At 37.5% G+C, this 19,874-nt stretch overlaps 1 protein-coding gene across 1 annotated transcript; it reads left to right on the top strand.

Moving 5' to 3' along the window:
- Window positions 1-3,109: 3,109 nt before the first annotated feature.
- grxcr2 (glutaredoxin and cysteine rich domain containing 2) lies at window positions 3,110-16,868 on the top strand (the record flags this gene model as incomplete). Its single annotated transcript, XM_079835895.1, has 3 exons — window positions 3,110-3,427; window positions 9,391-9,600; window positions 16,695-16,868. 3 exons carry the CDS (start codon window positions 3,110-3,112, stop codon window positions 16,866-16,868), a joined length of 702 nt encoding a protein of 233 aa, XP_079692021.1.
- Window positions 16,869-19,874: the final 3,006 nt, after the last annotated feature.

Here is a 19,874-nt window from a genome sequence, read left to right on the forward strand (position 1 = left end):
GAGATTTTCTGCATGAACACTGTGCCAAATGCAGAGAATTGTGTGTAGTGTTTTGAAAAAGTGTGTTTTAGAACTGCAAATCGAGTGTAAAGCAGGAATTGTAGTTTAGCAGAATTGGTTCAGGGGGTTGGTGCATGAGTTATATGTTGTGGTCATTGTGTCTCAAGGACCAGTATTTGTGTGTAAACAATTGAGAAAAACTGTAAATAAAACTGAAGGCCATTCTATAAAGCTACCCTAGGATGGGTCATTCATTTTTTGTATTGAATTTCTGCAGCAACAGAAACAAAATGCATGCATTTAAACCCAACAAAACAAAAATGTGGAGAGTCCTCAAACGACACACAAACTATGATCAATAAAATATACTGTCTATTGTATAAGGGCAGACATGACACATAAAATAATGCAGTTTCTGTAATTCCATCTAGTGTTAGTGTTTTTATAACATTGTGCTATGATTGACTAAATGTTCCTGTTGGAAGAGAACATGTGTTAGGGTTTTGGTAGACATAGTGAAAATTAGTGTTTGGAGTTTAGTTTACAATGTGTGATTTTGAGCATGAAATTAATCGTTTTGACAATTGTGTGATGTAGGTGTGTTGGTTTGTTAAGAATTTAGGAAATTTGTTAAAAGTATTGAAAAAAATGTCATAGCGATTGTAAAAAACTGTAAGAGCTACTATCATAGACCATGTCATAAACCACAGGCTATCAGAGCGAGTACAGCCAAAACTCAGCCGGGACACAGTGCCATCCATTATTCAGATTTTTCAAGAAACCAACAGGTAGGACATTGTATAAGCGCTTCTCCTACTGCAAAGTGTAAATAATTTTACCATGTATTACAGTGACTGTATGCCTCTGGTCCCTAACTGTATTTTGTCTATCTAAGGATTCAACATCTACCTCCCTCAGGGGGCAGAGGAAAGCTCCGGATAAAAATCTGGATAACTCGTTCACCAGCCTCTCTGATAGCCTGTGGTTAATGACATGGTCTATGATAGTAGCTCTTATTTCATCAGTTACCCTAATTCTGGCCCTTCTTTGAGCGCCACCATGCATTCTAACTCAACCTCTCCCTTGCCCTGGTACTCCTCTTCCTCTCCATCATGAAGGCATTTTTCTTACTTTCTTTGTGTTGCTCTATATTGTTCCTTTTGCACACAAGATAAGCCCAAAGGCCCTCTTTTACTGTATACCATATGGTCATGTGATTGAAAGAACATCAACACCTGAACAATTTCTAGACGGGAATCAGCTGTGATTTATATATTTGCACAACTTCAATCGGCTGTTTCTCATTTCCAATGGAATAAATACAGGAGATAGATTTGTGTTTCAATTCATAATATGAACAAGTGTTTACATTGACTTTAGCCTATTAGGTTAGGTTTAGAACATGGTGTTATCTGTTCTGACATACAGTGTTAAAGCATTGGTAAATTTGGCAGTAAAAATCCATTGTTTTGGTCTTGGTTGAGATTGTGTGTAAAAGAAGTTCAAGCATTTTAAATTTGAGTTAACTGTATAATACAGGTGTACAACTCATAATACATGTGTTAATTGTATAGCCTACACAGACAGATGTTGTGCTAACTGTGTTAAGAGTTTAGGAAATTTGTTAAAAGTAGTTGTAATTGCGATTGTAAAAAAAACCTGGAGTTTATTGAGGCAAAAGTCTAGTTATTAATTATTAATTCATATTTTAAAATTATTATTAATAGTTAGAATTGGAGCCTAATCTTAAGTGTGACTCAAAAAATGTTTGCAATTCTTAATGTGGTCAATCCCTATTGTTTTTTAAGCACCTTATCACAACATTTATTTACGCTTTAAAGTCATGCGCCCTCTAGCTGGCGTAAAAATAATGACAGTGACGTGTAACGTCTGTCCTCATGAAATGACGTATGACTGTCTTTACCAATCAAAATGCGTGTTCATTTAAATGCAATGTGTGGACTTTTTACCACCATTTGTCATATTTCCACTTAGCCACGTTTTTTTTTTTTTCCAGCCCACCCTTAAACTTACCCAGTGATTTATAGTGCATATACAGTTTATGAGCACATGCGTTTCCTGGGATCGAACCCACGATTGCATGATCACATGATTACATGATATTGTATTTTGCAATGCTCTATCAATTGAGCTACACAAAACCCGTAATATGACGCAAATAAAAGGAAACAAAGCATTAAAATGAAAGTGTCCTGTTGTCGATAGGGGCGCAACTTTAATAAACGCTCCTATGGGGTCGTATTTCAGACAAATGACCCATATAGGCATATTGGTTGGACATGTTGATTAGTTTTTCTTTTTTACCCTATTCACCTGGAGTGTCTTGCCTTAACTAGATTTCTGCCTCAGTAAACTCATAATGACTGCTTGTTAATAGTTAGTAAGGTTGTTGTTCAGTTTAGGTATTGGGTAGGATTAAGGGATTTGGAATATGGTTGTGCATTAATATGTGCTTTATAAGTACTAATAAACATCCAATATCATAGTAATATACTAATAAGAAACTTTAATAGTGAGAATTGGACCCTAAACTAAAGTGTTACCAAAGTACTGTAGTTATCTACATCTCAACAGTAACAACTGAATAAGTAAATTAATTCTAAATACAACAAAACTGTAATATTATACACAATTCAGGGTGCAGTTCTGTTCTGTCTGTGTAAAAAAAACTTTTAATTAGGTTATTGATATAACTTCATATGATGATTTAATATATTTTTAGTACCTTTTTAGTACTTAGATTTAGGTGTAAATCTTTATACTGATGAGGAATTACTAAGTGCACCCACAAAGGTATTGCTCTCAACATTTGTAATAGTAGAGGTTTCATATGAAATGTATATTGACGTTCATTATAGGTGATGCATAAGCAAATTACACCTGCTTCTCTCCTTCAACCATCATTATTTGATGAACGCATTAGGTCTCAATTTCCAGCTCTCCTGTTGTGCACAAGATCCCCTGCTCAATAATTCATCAGGACTATGGAAAGCAGCTGGACTGCCCCAGTCTTTCCTAAATACTTATCTTCCACAGTTCTTCCTCCTGTTCTTTACAAGACCATTGGGAATTTCACATGAGAGGGACTATGGAGGAGCTCCATGAGCAACCAGGCACCTTGATTGAGGGCAAGCCCAAAAAGGTGAGGTTCAAGCTGGCCTCTTCATACAGTGGCCGGGTCCTGAAGCACGTGTATGAAGATGGACAGGAGCTGGATAGTCCAGAGGAGCAGTACCCGCACAGCTTCATCCACAACAAGATGGAGATGGGACATCTGTGTGGCTTAGAAGACATACAGGACCAGAGTTTCTTCCCTCCGACAGGCCTGATTGCCCAGAGGATAAATGTCTATCGAGGAGTGACGGGATGCAATTCCCTGGCCTGTGATCTTCCACAGGATAATAAAGTAAGAAATCTGCACTAAAAACAACTGTTATTTTACTTAATTTGAGGTGATGTTGTTACACACAGTACATGTACTTACTATAATAATAGCAGTAAATTATGCATAATTACAAGTAACTAACCCTAAACCAAACCCTAACCAAAAAAACAACCCTAAAGGAATGTAGTTAACCAATATTACTCAGTATTATTTGAATATTTGCTCTGTAATACCAGAACCTTAAAATGCAATTCCGGTAACACTTTATTATACAGTCTTCTTGTTACATATGTTACATGTACTTACTTAGTAAATTATGCATAATTGCAAGCAACATTTGTGTTTATAAAATTCTCTTAGCTATTTTTGGGGGTGGGCATAAAGTAAAAAATGTCAGAAAGATACTGTCCTGATGTCACAAAAAAAAATCATAAAATTAATTCAATTATTGAAAAGAAAACAAAGTAGTTTGACATAACATTAATTTTGATAATAAAAATGTATTCACTGCACACACACACACACACACACACACACACACACACACACACACACACACACACACACACACACACACACACACACACACACACACACACACACACACACACACACACACACACACACACACACACACACACACACACACACACACACACTATATTGCAGTCTTGACTGTATTGGGACACCCCTCCAATATACATTATATTAGCAAAAGTATTGGGACACTCCTCCCAATCATTGAATTCAGGCGTTCCAATCACTTCCATGTCCAAATGTGTATAAAATCAAGCACTAGGCATGCAGACGCTTCTACAAAACATTTGTGAAAGAATGGGTCGCTCTCTGGAGCTCAGTGAACTCAAGCGTGGTACTGTGGTAGGTTGCCATCTATGCAATAAGTGCATTCGTGATAATTCCTCACTACTAAATATTCCACGGTCAACTGTTAGAAGTATTATAACAAAGTGGAAGCAATTGTGAACAACAGAAACTCTGGAGTGACGAATCACGCTTCTCTGTCTGGCAATCCGATGGACAAGTCTGGGTTTGGCTGTTGCCAGGAGAACGGTACTTGCCTGACTGCATTGTGCCAAGTGTAAAGTTTGGTGGAGGGGGGAATATGGTGTGGGGTTATTTTTATGGGTTGGGCTTGGCCCCTTAGTTCCAGTGAAAGGAACTCTTAATGTTTCAGCATACCAAGACATTTTGGACAATTTCATGCTCTCAACTTTGTGGTAACAGTTTGGGGACGGCTCCTTCCTGTTCCAACATGACAGCGCTCCAGTGCACAAAGCGTCGGTCCATAAAGACATGGATGAGTGAGTTTGTTGAGGAGGAACTTCACTGGCCTGCACAGAGTCCTGACCTCATCCTGATAGAACACCTTTGGGATTAATTAAATTGAAGACTGTGAGCCAGGCCTTCTCGTCCAATATCAGTGTCTGACCTCCCAAATGCGCTTCTAGAAGAACGGTCAGAAATTCCCATAAACACACTCCTAAAGCTTGTGGGAAGCCTTTCTAGAAGAGTTGATGCTGTTATAGCTGCAAAGGATGGGCCGACTCCATATTAAACCCTACAGATTAAGAATGGGATGTCATTAAAATTCATTAGCATGTAAAGGCAGGCATCCCAAAACTTCTGGCAATATAGTGTATGTAACTGTTATTTCTTACCATATTATTTTAATGCATTGCCTTACTTATAAACACAATGGTTTGCAGCGCAAATCGTTTTGACCATTTACAGCCCTTTGTTAATCTTCTCATAAACCAACCAAAACCTCAGTGTCCAGTTATGTCCAGTCTGTGTAGGATCTGGCTGTTTGGATAGTTCTAAACATAAAATTACAGAATCGCCTGCATAATATATGTAGATTAAACTCTGTGTTAACTTAATTCCCAAATTAACATCAGTAAGAAAACATAAATTTGCTCTAAGGTTAGTTAATGTTGATAATTAATGTTTATTCATATTGATTCACTGTAGTGTGATAGTAACTAAAGAGTTAAAGGTGCAGTATGTTAAATTGATAGCTAGCGCTTGAAATAGGTACTGTATTAAAATATCGAAATATTGGAAAGACTCAACGCTCACGCGGGTTTCCAGATTGAGGACATGCAACTGGAATGAACACAACTAACATAGGAAAGAGACGAGCCTTTCATTGTAAGTTGATCAGCTAATGTATTCGTTTGCAGTGTTTTTATTGCCAAGTTTTTTTTAGGCCTTGTAGAATCTGCGATTTCTCACCCAGTTTGTTTGCTGCCTTTCATGGCTACAATACGCCGTTCTTCACCAACTGGTAACCCAAAGGGTCAAAATACCATTAGGTAAATTTGCAGTGGGCGGGATCACACAGACCAAAACAAAAACAGACAATCTGACACGGAACGCACATTTAGGTAAAATAGGCTGTAGCAGTGCTTTTAGGAGAAGTATAATATTCACATTTTCAAGTATTTTAACTAATACTATTTCCTAAATCTCTGCAAACACCCCAACGAAATGTGTTGTAGAAATGTGAGGAAATGTTCTGATTCTGATTTGCAGTCTCTGCTACTTTAATCATGTTACTGTGTAATTTAACAGTTTCTTTAAAATTAATAAATGCTTTCCTTTCAATGTCATTTCAACCCAAGAATATTATCTATAAAACTTTTTCCCAATTTGAAAATTGCCCTGTTCACAGTAATCATCATTTCATTCCTATGGGACATTCGTTAAATCTGGCAACGGTAACTAAGTTGGGCAACTAAGTTTAGCAATTGCTCAATTGTTGTAGGCGAAACACAATGTGTGTTATTGTCCTCCTCATTATGTTTAGTTAGTTTGATTCTGGCACTGAAAAATGAATGCTGTGAAACATTTCCTGCCCTCAGTTTTTATGCCACACTGTTACTAATTCATAGTTCCCAGATCTAATAATATACCCAGACTCCAACACAGCTTCTAAACATAGGCATGCAATTACATCCCATCCGCACGGACATTCTCAGCTTTCCATTGTGAACTGTTTTGTTTCTCTGCCTCAAATCTGAAAAAGAAAAGAACATCATTCAAATATATAGACTGAACAAACTTAAACAATGTGGATCTTAAGTAAGACTGAAAGCTAACTTGCTTTTTTGCATAGTTCTATAAATCTTACATTTTCATTAAAATGTCAACTGTGACATGCTGTTGAAAGACTAAACTGCCAAAGATCTTCCCTTGCATGTCAACATGTCAAAAAACCTGACAGGATCTTTATCTTATTCTTCATCACAAGATCCCTGATCCCCGACATTTAATCTAATCCAATTTATCAGTGGTTCACAATTTTAAAAACCAGTCATGGTACAGTGGGTGGTGCACAGACTCATGATGCATAAAGGGCAGTTGGCCTATAGGGACACAGGTTTCAGTCTGGCCTGCGTCATGTCCTAATCCTATTCCCCATCTCTCTCCCAGTGGTTTTCTTTTTCTCTTGACTTCCAAAAAGTCCATTAAAGTCAAATAGATCCAGAGTATAATATAGCTGCAAGCAGCAATTAATGGGGCCAAGCACAGAAAGGAACAATGAGACATGCAAGCATGGCTGGGAGCTTCAGAAAAACTGCAACAATAAGTCATTAAAGACGTTTTTAGATTATTGTAGTTAAAATGGCTGAACAATCACAACTCCAATCACTGTAATATGATTAACTTGCTTTACTTTAGACCAATAGGTGTCAATATGCCAAAGCATTGCAGAGTTACAGCCTTAGAATCAGCCTTGCAACCATGCCATCAAATTTGTTGATGTGTTATTAGAGAGATTTGATTAGATTTGATAGTTATTAGAGATTTCATGTAGTCTCATATGGTTCAAATTTCCATCATAGTGTTTATTACTATGTAATTACAAAGTAAGTAATGCTTAATACTAATGGAACTTTTACTGTATTATTCTGTGTATCTACTTTTAAAAAAACGCAATGTTCTTGTCACAGCTCTTGCATAATTGTATTTAATTCAATTTCTTTAGCGCCACCAACTGTCCAAAGTTTCACGTTTACACAGAACCAACGAGGAATTTGGAAAAGTAGGTTTAAAAAAAAAAAAAATCAACATGGCGGACAGCAAGTTTGACCGAATATGACATCACTGGTACCATTGTTATCGGTATGACTCAGGGAATTTTGTACGCTGATCCAGAGCATCCCAAACATGCTCAATGGGTCCGGTGAGTATGCTGGCCATGCAAGAACTGGGATGTTTTCAGCTTCCAGGAATTGTGTATAGATCCTTGCAACATGGGGCTGTGCATTATCATGCTGCAACATGAGGTGATGGTCGTGGACCCCCGGACACATTTTAGAGTGGCCAACCTAAGGCACACCTGTGCAATAATCATGCTGTCTAATCAGCATCTTGATATGCCACACCTGTGAGGTGGATGGATTATCTCGGCAAAGAAGAAGTGCTCACTAACACAGATTTAGACAGATTTGTGAACAATATTTGAGAGAAATAGGCCTTTTGTGTACATAGAAAAAGTCTTAGATCTTTGAGTTCAGCTCATGAAAAATAGGGGCTAAAACAAAAGTGTTTTGTTCAGTGTATAAGTGTAACGGACTGCTCCGAGAGAAAAACAGGCAAACGGTAATACACAGGCAAGCAGTCCAAACAGACAAACAAAGCAGGAGAGACAGGCAAAAGGTTAATCCACAGAACAGGCAAGTAATCCAAGACCAAGAGACAAGGAACCAGGGAGAATGCTCAGAAATGCAGTGTTACAACAAACAAGACTTCGCAATGAATGAATGAGATAACCAGGCTTATATAGGGTGAGGTAAACAGGGTAATGAGACACAGGTGGATGTAATCAATGAGTGCTGATGAGTCCGGGCAAAGGATTATGGGAGATGTAGTCCTTGATGAAGTGACAGTCCGGGGTGAAGTGCCCTCTGGTGGTAATCAGGGGCACTCTCACTGGTGAATCATGACAATAAGCAAAAATAGCTTTTTCATATCTCCTGGCAGTAGGTTGCGCTGTGGTGAAACGCTGCATGTAGAAGAATGGTCATGGTCTGGTCATGCTTGTGATGATGTACCAAGACTCAATCTCTCAATACTCTAAAGTGCTGTGGAGATATAGCCTCGCAACAATTTTGCATGCTTTTTGTCGAATGTGTTCGCACGTTATTTGAGAATGGTTGGGTTTGGGAGCGTTTGAACTCAAATCAAGGAATTAGAGGAAAACAGTAATTCTGTTTCTAGTCCCTACGGTTCAAAAGTTATTAGTGTAAACGTGAAACTTTGGACAGTTGGTGGCACTAGAGAAATTGAATTAAATACAATTATGCAAGTGCTGTGACAAGAACATTGCGTTTTTTTAAAAGTAGATACACAGAATAATACAGTAAGTTGTCCATTAGTATTAAGCAGTACTTACTTTGTAATTACATAGTAATAAACACTATGATGGAAATTTGAACCATATGAGACTACATGAACTATATCCTATGAAAAAAAGTACTGTTAATACCATGGTAGTTTGGTACTGAATTATATACCATATTCATGTACCATGTTATTTAACCCTCGGGGTCGACAAACGCAATAGCTGCAAAACTGACTTAAAATACTGCATAATTTGTGGTCATACAGATAAAAGCAATGTATCATTTGAAAAGGTACTTTTGTATATGTCCACATACAATCAAAACAAAATGTTGTGCGTTTGAAAAATAAAGAAAACAAACAGGGTGTGCTTTCTGCCGTCTCGGTCTCCGTGAACTTTTTTCTGGAGCACGCCTCAAAATTGAAACAAAACTCAGAGAATACTCGCCACAAAGACATGAGCAATATATCTTCATAAACATTTAAGTGTCTACTTTTTCAAGTCATTTCAAAGGCTATCTTTGTAGTATTATACTACATGTTCAAAAAACTTCTGTAGTATCATGGTACTTTTTGGAATCTTCTGCTTAGTGATTCTGTGCTTGTTTTCACAGGCACCCGTATTAGATTTTGGAAAGATTATTATCTACACCAGCAACCTGAAGATTATCCGAGCTCCTCACAGAAGGAGAGAGTCTGGAAGGAGTCCTCACCGCAACCAGGAAAGAAAAGAAAGCTCACCAGGACGTGAGTCCCGGAGCAAAGGGAGACATAGAACAACACGTTCCCATGCAGAGGAACCAGACGTAATGATTGAACAAAAGGTATAGACAGTCTGAAGTTCAGTAGACTGTAAATACTCGTGACTCAAAAACTCTGTTCTACTAGACAGACTGTAGTTAGTCTGCTCATGCCATGGTTGCTTATACTTATGGTTTGGGATTTGGACAAACTGTTAACCCTAACTATTAACTACTTTGACTCTGATGATGGACTACTTTGATGGACATATTGAGGAGAGGTATTCTATTACTTTATTTTAAGTAATAAGACAAAACAAATCTGTCAATAATTTGTCAGACAATACACTGTAAACCCTAATGCTCTAATGAAAAAAAATGCCCTAATGGCCTAAAAAAAAACATGCACAGACAAATCCAAAAGTTTTTTTTACTCTCATAGATTAATAAAATTTTCATTTTAGGGTGGACAATCTCTTTAATTGGTTTGAGTATGATAAACTTAAATTAAACAAATTAGTTCAGTTAAATTAACTGTTATGTGTATTTAGAACTTTCTTTTTCTTTTGAGTTCACATGACTGACATATTTCAAGTAAACTGAACTGTTTCATTGTTTTGAGTTGTATGAACTAATTTCATTTAATTAAGACTAACTTAAGTTTAACTGAAACTGGGCTGGGATTTTTTATTTCCCAGCATGCTTTGCCCTCTTTAATTAAAAAAATATCTCATTCAACTTTTTTGAGTTCTGACAACTTATTAGGTTTTACAGTACAGTAAATAACTAATTTGATTTGCAAGAACTTAAAATAAAAAGTTAATTAACTAAACATTTTAAGTTAATTGCTATCAAAATGAATGAGTTTGCTAACTCAGTACTTCAAGTTAGGAGCAATTAACATGCATGACTACTACAAACTCAAAAATTGATAGTTCTGCTTACTTAAAATTGGGAACATCATAACTAAAAAAATATGATGTAACTGATTACCTCATTTTTTGGGGTTTACAGTGTACCATAGAGACTTGGGAACAAAACATCACTTATGATATCAACACGTTATTATATAGTAGCTATTTTGATTGTACATAGAGTCTGAACAATGTGTTAAAAGCATATGCTATGAAGACCATTGTCTGAACACTGCTTTTAACACTTTGTTCACTCATCTGTTTGTAACAGTGGCTGCGCTATTTTTTTTTTGTAGTTGATCAGAGCTGCATTGTACTTTTATAACTCATAAAATTCACATTCACAAAGAAATGATTAAGACATTTGCACAATGTTATCTGCTGCTGAAACACAATTTGTCATGAATAATGACTCTTTTTCTGAAACACCATTGAAAATAATGAACCATGACATGAATCCTTGAATATTTCTCTTTCAAATCTTTCTCTCTACTCAGTCTTTCTGTTCTGTCTATCAAAATGTAGTATAATACTAAGACACAAGCTACACCCACTGCAGCATTGTGTTAAATATGTACATCAGGACCAAAAATAAACCTTAGTACTCCACGGGGCGATAGAGTTACCTTCAAACGTTTCTATCATTCAGCAAGATATAATAAGATGAAAAGATTCTCTAAAATAATGCACTTAAGTGTGAACTGAATATGTTTTCAGTTACTTAAAGGGGCTATATGCGTTTTTCTGAAATTTAAACTCGCGACTGACACCTGTGGCCAAAAAACAGAACTGCTCTCATTTTCTGCTCGCTCTCGCAGCGGTGATGACGTCACATCCGCAGACAGCGCGGGAAAAGACGACCCGCCAGAAAATAGGAAAAATAGGATACAGACTTATAGGTGCACCCACTGTGAGCGGACAAGGTGTCAGTATGCTCATCAGGAGATGTTTGAGTCATAAATGGTAAAATAAAAAAGCTATTGTTACGTTTATTTTGGGGAAAAAGTTGCATATAGCCCCTTTAATTGCATGCGCTTTTTAGTAGGACTTAAGTATACATATTTAAAAGTTATTTTATATGTACTTATTTTGAAATATGGCTAACTGTCGAACATACTGACAAGCATTTATGTTAAAAACTAAAATATAATGTAATTTCTGTTGAAACTTCTTTGTCATTTAGTTAAAAAAATTTGTAATTACACATTTATAATAATTAAGTTGCAATTTTGTACAAATAACACACTACAGTTACAATTATAATCACATGTGCTTTAAAGGGTTAGTTCACCCAAAAATTTAAATTCTGTCATTAATTCCTCACCCTCATGTCGTTCCAAACCCGTAAGACCTTCATTCATGAAATCCGAGAGCTCTCTGACCCTTCCATAGACAGCAACATAATTAACACTTTCAAGATCCAGAAAGGTAGTAAAGACATTGTTAAAATCGTCCATTTGACTGCAATGATTCAACCTTAATGTTATGAGGTGACGAGAATACCTTTTGTGTGCAAAAAACAAAAATAATGACTTTATTCAACAATTTCTTCTCGCCTGTGTCAAGACTCCTACGCTGTTGACATAGTAAATACAGTGCAGCACTTCCGAGTTCTACGGCAGAATGGTGGCTTACCATTGGCCAATGCTGTTCTGGTGAACAACACAACGCATGCGTGTAATGCTCACACAGGAGCTGGCCAACGTAAACTGTGTAGGAGTCTGACACAGATTGTTACCATTCTGTTTAGTTTTGTTCATGGACTATCAGTTTGTTTTCATTCGTCACCGTTGTTCCGATTCCCACCACTCGTCTGTCACCATAGTGACCATCATTATTAGTTCATATGTGTCAGCTGTGTGTTAATTCATCCTCGTTTGTGTTGCTACTTAAGTTGTTTCATCCCCTGCGCTCCTTGTCCGGTCACCATCATGCTAAGTTGTGTTGTGCTATTACCTGTCTGCAGAGTATTTATAATTAAACTACATTTGGGAACAGTCATAAGGTATTTTCACCATTGTCAGGGGCTAGTCAGTGATTTTACTGCTGTCTGAATTCAGAATGTCAGTGTTTTTCTCCCACCACCCTCGTAAAAATCCCTGGCCGAATTACCTACTGTTTTTAGACTAACACCAAGGTCGTGTGGTAATTTAATTTCCGTCCGAATCCACATCTCTGAGTTTTCAAGAAGAGATCACATAAAAATTCAATGTTTATATCCTTTTTGACCTCTGCAGAGCACCGTACGGCTGCACTTCGCTGTAATTTGGATGCATTTTAAAGATCTAGTCTTTTATTACTGAAATGCTGTCAAGAGTATTTACAAGAGCAATATATTTCATCACCACTTAAAAAAATAAAACGAAGAAAAGCACGTAAACATTTGAAATGGGCCGTTATTACGGCAGCAATTATATATGTTAAAATAACCAAGCTGCTTGATGTTTACCTCATGTAAATAAGAGGCTGTCTTACAGTTTTTCTCAATTGCTAAAACACTAAAACCCATTGGCTGAATAAAGTTCTCAGTTGCCTGAACTCCTTTAGCTAATTGTGCAGTCTGTTTAAACCATTTCACAATTTGCAGATCTCACTTAGACTTTTCAGCAAAACTCTAAACACATTCTCATTCTCAAAATACATCCTCCACGCTAACACACGTCATCCATACACTCTCAAAAAAAAAAAAAGAGTACAAAATTGTACCTTTCTACAAGTGGCCGTCACTGGGGTGGTACCCTTAAGGGTACATTTTTGTACCTCTAATTCAGGGGTAGGCAAGTTCGGTCCTAGAGAGCTGATGTCCTGCAGAGTTTAGCTCCAACCCTACTAAGCCACCACAGTATAAAACTCATGGCTCCCAGCATGCATTGCAGCATTAAGTATGTCACCATTGTTGAGATTCATATGCTGATTCTTGATATCTGTGTGCGTCTAAACTTTTTTCTCCCTAGAATTATTTAAAAATCAAAATTCAGAATGTCTGATCTGTGGCAAGAAAGTATTGCTGGTGAATATTATTTATTGATATTTTTTGTCAGTGATGAGTTTAGTCAACCATTTTTCTTCATGACAATTTTTGTTTATGGCTTCTTTTGATTTGAAAAGATTTTGTGTTTTGTTAAAACTGTAACAAAAACCACAAACTCGCATAAAAATCTAAGAGTCAAGCTGCCCAACTAAAGGAAACACTGATCACCATAATGGTCACCACATTTTCAATAAAACCAACATCTAAACCTCTGTTAATTCTCAATAAGAGCTTCTATAGATATCTTTCAGGGTTGGAGCCAAACTCTGCAGGACAGCGATTCACTAGGACCGAACTTGCCTGCCAATGGTTTAATTGTACCCTAAGGACCCATTGTGTACCTTTAAAGGTACATTTATACGTTTTGTTCTTCAAGGAACAAAATTGTACCTCCACTGTACCTTTTTTTCGGAGAGTGTACTGGTAAACACAAGTGGCAAAAATCAAATACAAATAAACAACAAATGTCATTGATTGAACGCAACCACTCAAAATTGATTTAACCTGTTTCAAATGATGTGACACAACCAATATAAGCCAGTTCAGAGAGCAAACAGGTTGTTGAAAGTGGAATGGATAGAAGAAACAATATGAAAGGACGAGGACGAGTGTGTATGCGAGGTGGGTGACGAGGAGGAAGAGGAGGAGGAGGGCAAGAAAGAGGAAGAGGATGAGGAAGAACAAAAAAATGCAAAGAGCAAAGCAGAGTAGTAATTTCTGATAAATGTTGATCTACTATGATAGAACATGTTTTCATGACTAAGACAATGACGGAAAATATTGAAATTGTTTTGAGATTAAAAATGTACTTCTCCCTGAGAACTATATGTTTTGAACAATGTGTTTTCAATTTTTTTGGTGTATTGTTTACTGACTACTTTATAGTGTAGGGGAGAACGTGGCACAACCTAGCACTTTTTGACTTCCTCAGTTTGTGTAAATCCACTTGGGGTTCAGAGTATTTATTTTTTCCCACATTAATTGCACATATGTCTAGTACAATTATGTGGTTTTGTTTCATTAATACAGTGTATACTTTTTTCTTGATTTACCCCGAAAGAATGGAAGTGAAATGTGACAACATGCCCCATAGGTGGGGCACAATGTAACATGACCAAATGACAGCTTAAAATGTTATCTGATATAATCAAAAAAAATATCCAAGACAAACTAAAATATTTTGTCAATAAAATACAATAATGGCATTTTTTGATCATTAAAAATATACTAATTTTTGACAACAAACACATCGCTAAATACAGCTAAACAGCATAGTTCAAAACATAATAATAATTAAGCATTTCTGAACATGAACTCTCAGTCATTATTCACCCTTTTCTCATGGTTTCTCAAAAGAATTCATAAAAGTATAGAGTATAATGGCGTATTTCTAATAGGGGCTCATTGTAACGCAGTTTTACAACACACCCCACCTGCGCAACTGGGATTTAAATCGCGGCTCGTGTCTTCTGCTGGTTAGATCAGCATTAAAGAATGATCTCAACTGTTAAATAACAGATATAAGATTACAATAATATCGGATTTGTCTTATTTCAAATAAGCACAGAAAACAGAGATGAAAACTAAACTTAAGTAAGAAATTTACTTCAGTATTTATGTTCAGTAATATCTTCCAGAGATTTTTTAATTTTGGCACTATTTTTTCTCGAAATAATGTTGATATGGCAACTAGTAAATACACTAAGTTTCGTCATTCTGGCATGTGTGGAAAGGGTTAAAACATGCGTGTTACAACTAACCCCGCGTTAGGTTGTGCCCCGCGCTCCCCTATATCATTTTGATTACTTTGTTTATGATTTGAGAGCGGTGTTTGATTTTGAACACAGGTACAATTGTTTTGAGGCGAAAGTTTCAGTCTGAGGTTTTGTAAATAGTGCTTGAAGATGAGGTTTTGTGTTTACATCCTTTATTTTGTGATAAAATACAAGACAGAAAACTATTTTAACTATAAAGTGCGTCTATATATCTTCTTATTTTTGCGCAGGATCACCAAACTCGCTCCTTCACCGTGCGAATAAATCACCATCTTCCACGTCAGAAACAATTACCGTCCGAATAGGGCTTTATGCTGCCTTCACGTGCTATCGGAGATTTCCTAATTTCCACTTTAGAAATCGTGATTACGAGCTTGTTGCATTCAAGTGCTTTGTTGTTGGAATGAACAGGAATCATGATGGAAACCAGGTTTATTCTTGCCTACTACCTAAAATCTGATTAAAACCAACATCATATGTAGTGTCCCATGCACTGACAACCATATAAACATTCCAGATAGTCTGCTTTCTGCCGATTCTGTAATTTCAGTCAAATGCAGGCTATTTTCGCTGTGTATCAAACATACAATATGCTTCAAATGATTACTCGTACATGTGGGTAAATATGCACTACATTCATGTCAAGACAAGACGACCTAGCTGTTATGGGGAAAAAACTAATAAAACCACACCTGCCGCAGCAGTAGTTCTCCCCCACCACCATGTTTAAAGTTTATGACACGGCCATCCCTGGAATTTGGGTATCAAAATTATTTCCGAGCTTCGCAGTGATAACCACGACATCAGAGGGCGTTCATGTGCAATTTTTACCTAGTAAACTTGAAGCACGTAAAGGCAGCATTAGTCTTCCTGCCTGCACACACCCGTGATACAGACGAGAACAAATTGTTGAATAAAGTCTTTATTTTTGTTTGTTTTGTTGCGCACAAAAAGTATTCTCGATGCTTCATATCATTAAGGTTGAACCACTGCAGTCACATGGACTATTTTAACGATGTCTTTACTAACTTTTTGGACCTTGAAAGTGTTAATTAAATTGCTGCCAATGGCTGGTTCAGAAAGCTCTCGGATTTCATCAAATATATCTTCATTTGTGTACTAAAAAGATGAACGAAGGTCTTATGGGTTTGGAACGACATGAGGCTTCACGAGGCTTCATAGTTCACACAAAATTTACAATTTTTTTACCCATACAATGACAATCAATTTGGGTCCAATATTGTTTGGGTCCCAGGGTTCTTCAAAATATTGTATTTTTTGTTCTGCAGAAGAAGGAAGTACATGCACATGAGTAAATGATGAACAAAATATATATCTTTAAAGCATGAAAGAGCAACAAGCTGCAAGCTTGTAATGTAGAATGCACTGGGCTTTATCATTTTGCTTGTTTGTGCACCATGCGGGTATGCAGTTTGTTTACTTTTTTTGTTTGTGCAGCAGGAAGCAGTCTCATGTGAACAGTGCGGAGGATCAGGTTGTGCGCCGTGCTCCCTCTGTCATGGAAGCAAACTGTCCATGCTGGCCAACCGCTTCAATGAGTCAATCAGAGAGCTGCGATGTCCAGCGTGCAACCCCCATGGCCTAGAGCGCTGCCAGTCCTGCACACACTAACACATCTACTGATGCCAAGCTGTGTCGGATGGAGATCAGACCCTTTGAGGTGTGAACGAAAGTGCATTTTGGATTAGTGCGTAAATATAAGAGCTTTAGGGTGGAATCAGCTGCTGGAAAGAACTGCAATGAACTGCAAATGCTACCCCACTCGATACAACTTTTGATTTTAATAATGTATTAGTCATTTTTGAAATGAACATTAAAGGGTTAGTTCATCCAAAAGTGAAAACTACCCCATGGTTAACTCACCCTCAAGCCATCCTAAGTGTATATGACATTCTTCTTTTAGAGTTATATTAAAATATGTCCTGGCTCTTCCAAGCTTTATAATGGCAGAGAATGGCAGCCCAAATTTTGAAGCCCAAAAAAGTGCATCCATCTATTATAAAAGTATTCCACACGGCTCTGGGGGGTTAATAAAGGCCTTCTGAAGCGAATCGATGCGTTTTTCTCGATCCATATTTAACACGTTATAAAGCAAAATATATAGCTTCGGGTGGACCGTCTTCCTTTTCAACTTACGAAGAAAGCGTAACGCTTCTCGCAGTTCAAAACGTTTATGCAACGTCCAACATCATCGTTGCGCCAGTTGCACTTTTTCCATAAGTTGAACAGGGAAGGCGGTCCGCCGGAAGCTAGATATTTACTTTATAACATTGTTTTCGTACAATTTCGTACGAAACTCAATCGATTCGCTTCAGAAGTTCTTTATTAACCCCCCGGAGACGTGTGGATTACTTTTATAATGCACTTTTTTGGTCTTAAAATTTTGGGCTGCCATTCACTGCCATTATGAAGCTTGGAAGAGCCAGGATATTTTTTTTATATAACTGATTTTATATAAATTATTGTATTCATCTGAAAGAAGAATGCCAAGGATGGCAGAGTAGATTATGGGAAAATTTTCATGTTTGGGTGAACTATCCCTGAGACGGATAAATGCTTTAGAAGAATTGATATTGTTAGTTCTATGGTAAAGGTGCAGTGTGTAGTATTTATGAGAATCTATTGACAGAAATGTAATATAATATACATATCTATGTTTTTAGTGGTGTAAAAAGACCTTACATAATGAGCCGTTATGTTTTTATTACCTTAGAATGAGCCATTTCTATCTTCATACACCGCGGGTCCTCTTACAGTGAAGTCGCCATTTTGTGCCGCCATGTTTCTACAGTAGCCCTTTATGGACAAACTGCTCTACAGAGCACTAGCTACTCTCTGCTGTCTCAGACGATGACATCTTTGTCCTGTGTCAGCCACCGTAGCTTCTCTACGTGCTTCGAAAGGGAGGGATGAGCGGTTGGCGGTTGCAATTCACAACCTCTCCACTAGATGCCGCTAAAATGTACACAGTGCACCTTTAACTAATGTAGTTAACTAATATAAATAAATGGAACCTTATTGTAAAGTGTTACCCAAACAATTGAATTTCTGAGATTAGTAAATAAATACAAATAGATTTTTTTTTTATGGAAATGATAGCCATACAACAGAGTGACAATTTGAAATCTCAGAAATGTAATTTTAGATTAAAATGATCAGAATCATGATCAAACAGTGGCGTTATTAAGCGTCATTATCAAACCTTATGTCAAAAAATTCCCCTTATGGAAGAATCACCCTAAAATACACACAGTATATGTTACAAATGTTTTGAAAGCAGAAACATAACTGGAAGAGTCATGACCACATGCAGGACAGAACTGTTGGGTTAAAGATTTTGATTAAAAATCTAATTATTGTTCATTCTGTAGTTAGTGGTGCTTGCGAAGCAAGGCATCACTATTACTATCTTGCCCCAGAACGGTTTTAGTGATGCCTTGCGAAGCAAGGCATCACCATCACTCTCAAACATACTTATTAGTGTGCCTTGCGAAGCAAGGCATCAATATTGTTATTCTCCATACTTATTAATATTCGTGGAGCTTGTTTAGCAAGGCGTATATATACTATGTAACCCAGGAACGGTTTATTATTCTTCCTTATTCTTATTATTCCGGACAACATTTTGACGCGCTACTCCTCCCGCATCTTTTGTCACAGACCCATGAATGAGGCGTCAAAACGTGCGGCTTAATCGGGAATGGTGTGCTATATCTTTTCTAAGGGGTCGGGGGTGCGGTGTTCGCCCCAGGGGCGAAAAAGTAGCGAAAAAAATCCCATAGACTTAACATTGCAAAAAATTTTAACGAGTCATAACTCTGAGCGAGGATTTCGTAGAAACTCGTGTGTCACCACATTTGAAGAGGCTGACAGGCCCTTTAAGATGACACATCTCAATGGGGTGTGAGTTGTACCCCTGGGGTGCAGGAGCTGCCTAAATTTGCCCCATTGACTTACTATGGGGAGGGACGTCCCATAAAACTCATGCGTTTCTCTTACTATGGGAAATTGCATAGGGATTTTGAATTGACCATAGCTCTGGCTCACAGTGTCTCAGAGACAAGGGGGTGGGCTCAATTTACTCAAACAGCCAATCACTATCTCAGGATGATTGTCAACCTATGAAGCCACGCCCTAGCAACCATTTAGAGCTCCCTAGCAACTGATCCCATAGACTACCATTGAAAGAGATCAAAGGGATATCTTTGGATAGAAGTGACATAGAAACACGAGGGTGGGTTTGTTTGACTCTGGGCATCAACAGCCAATCATAAATCACCGTCAACACTTCCTAGCCACGCCCTAGCAACCATTATCAAGCAGCCTAGCAACCGTTTTACAAGACCTATATCTCTGCCTCAGAACATCATAGAAGCATGGGGGTTGGTTTATATCATTCATACTGACAAGCAGCCTTTGGAGTATCATCATTGGATGCTGCCAAGCCACTCCATAGCAACCAAACAGAGTACCCTAGTAACCGTATAACAAGACCTATATCTCTGCATCAGAACATCGTAGAGACTTGGGGGTTGGTTTATATCATTCATACTGACAAGCAGTATCATCATTGGATGCTGCCAAGCCCCTCCATAGCAACCAAACAGAGTACCCTAG

This window comes from Gobio gobio, assembly GCF_949357685.1.
Source record: "Gobio gobio genome assembly, chromosome: 14".
Classification (NCBI taxonomy): Eukaryota; Metazoa; Chordata; class Actinopteri; order Cypriniformes; family Gobionidae; genus Gobio; species Gobio gobio.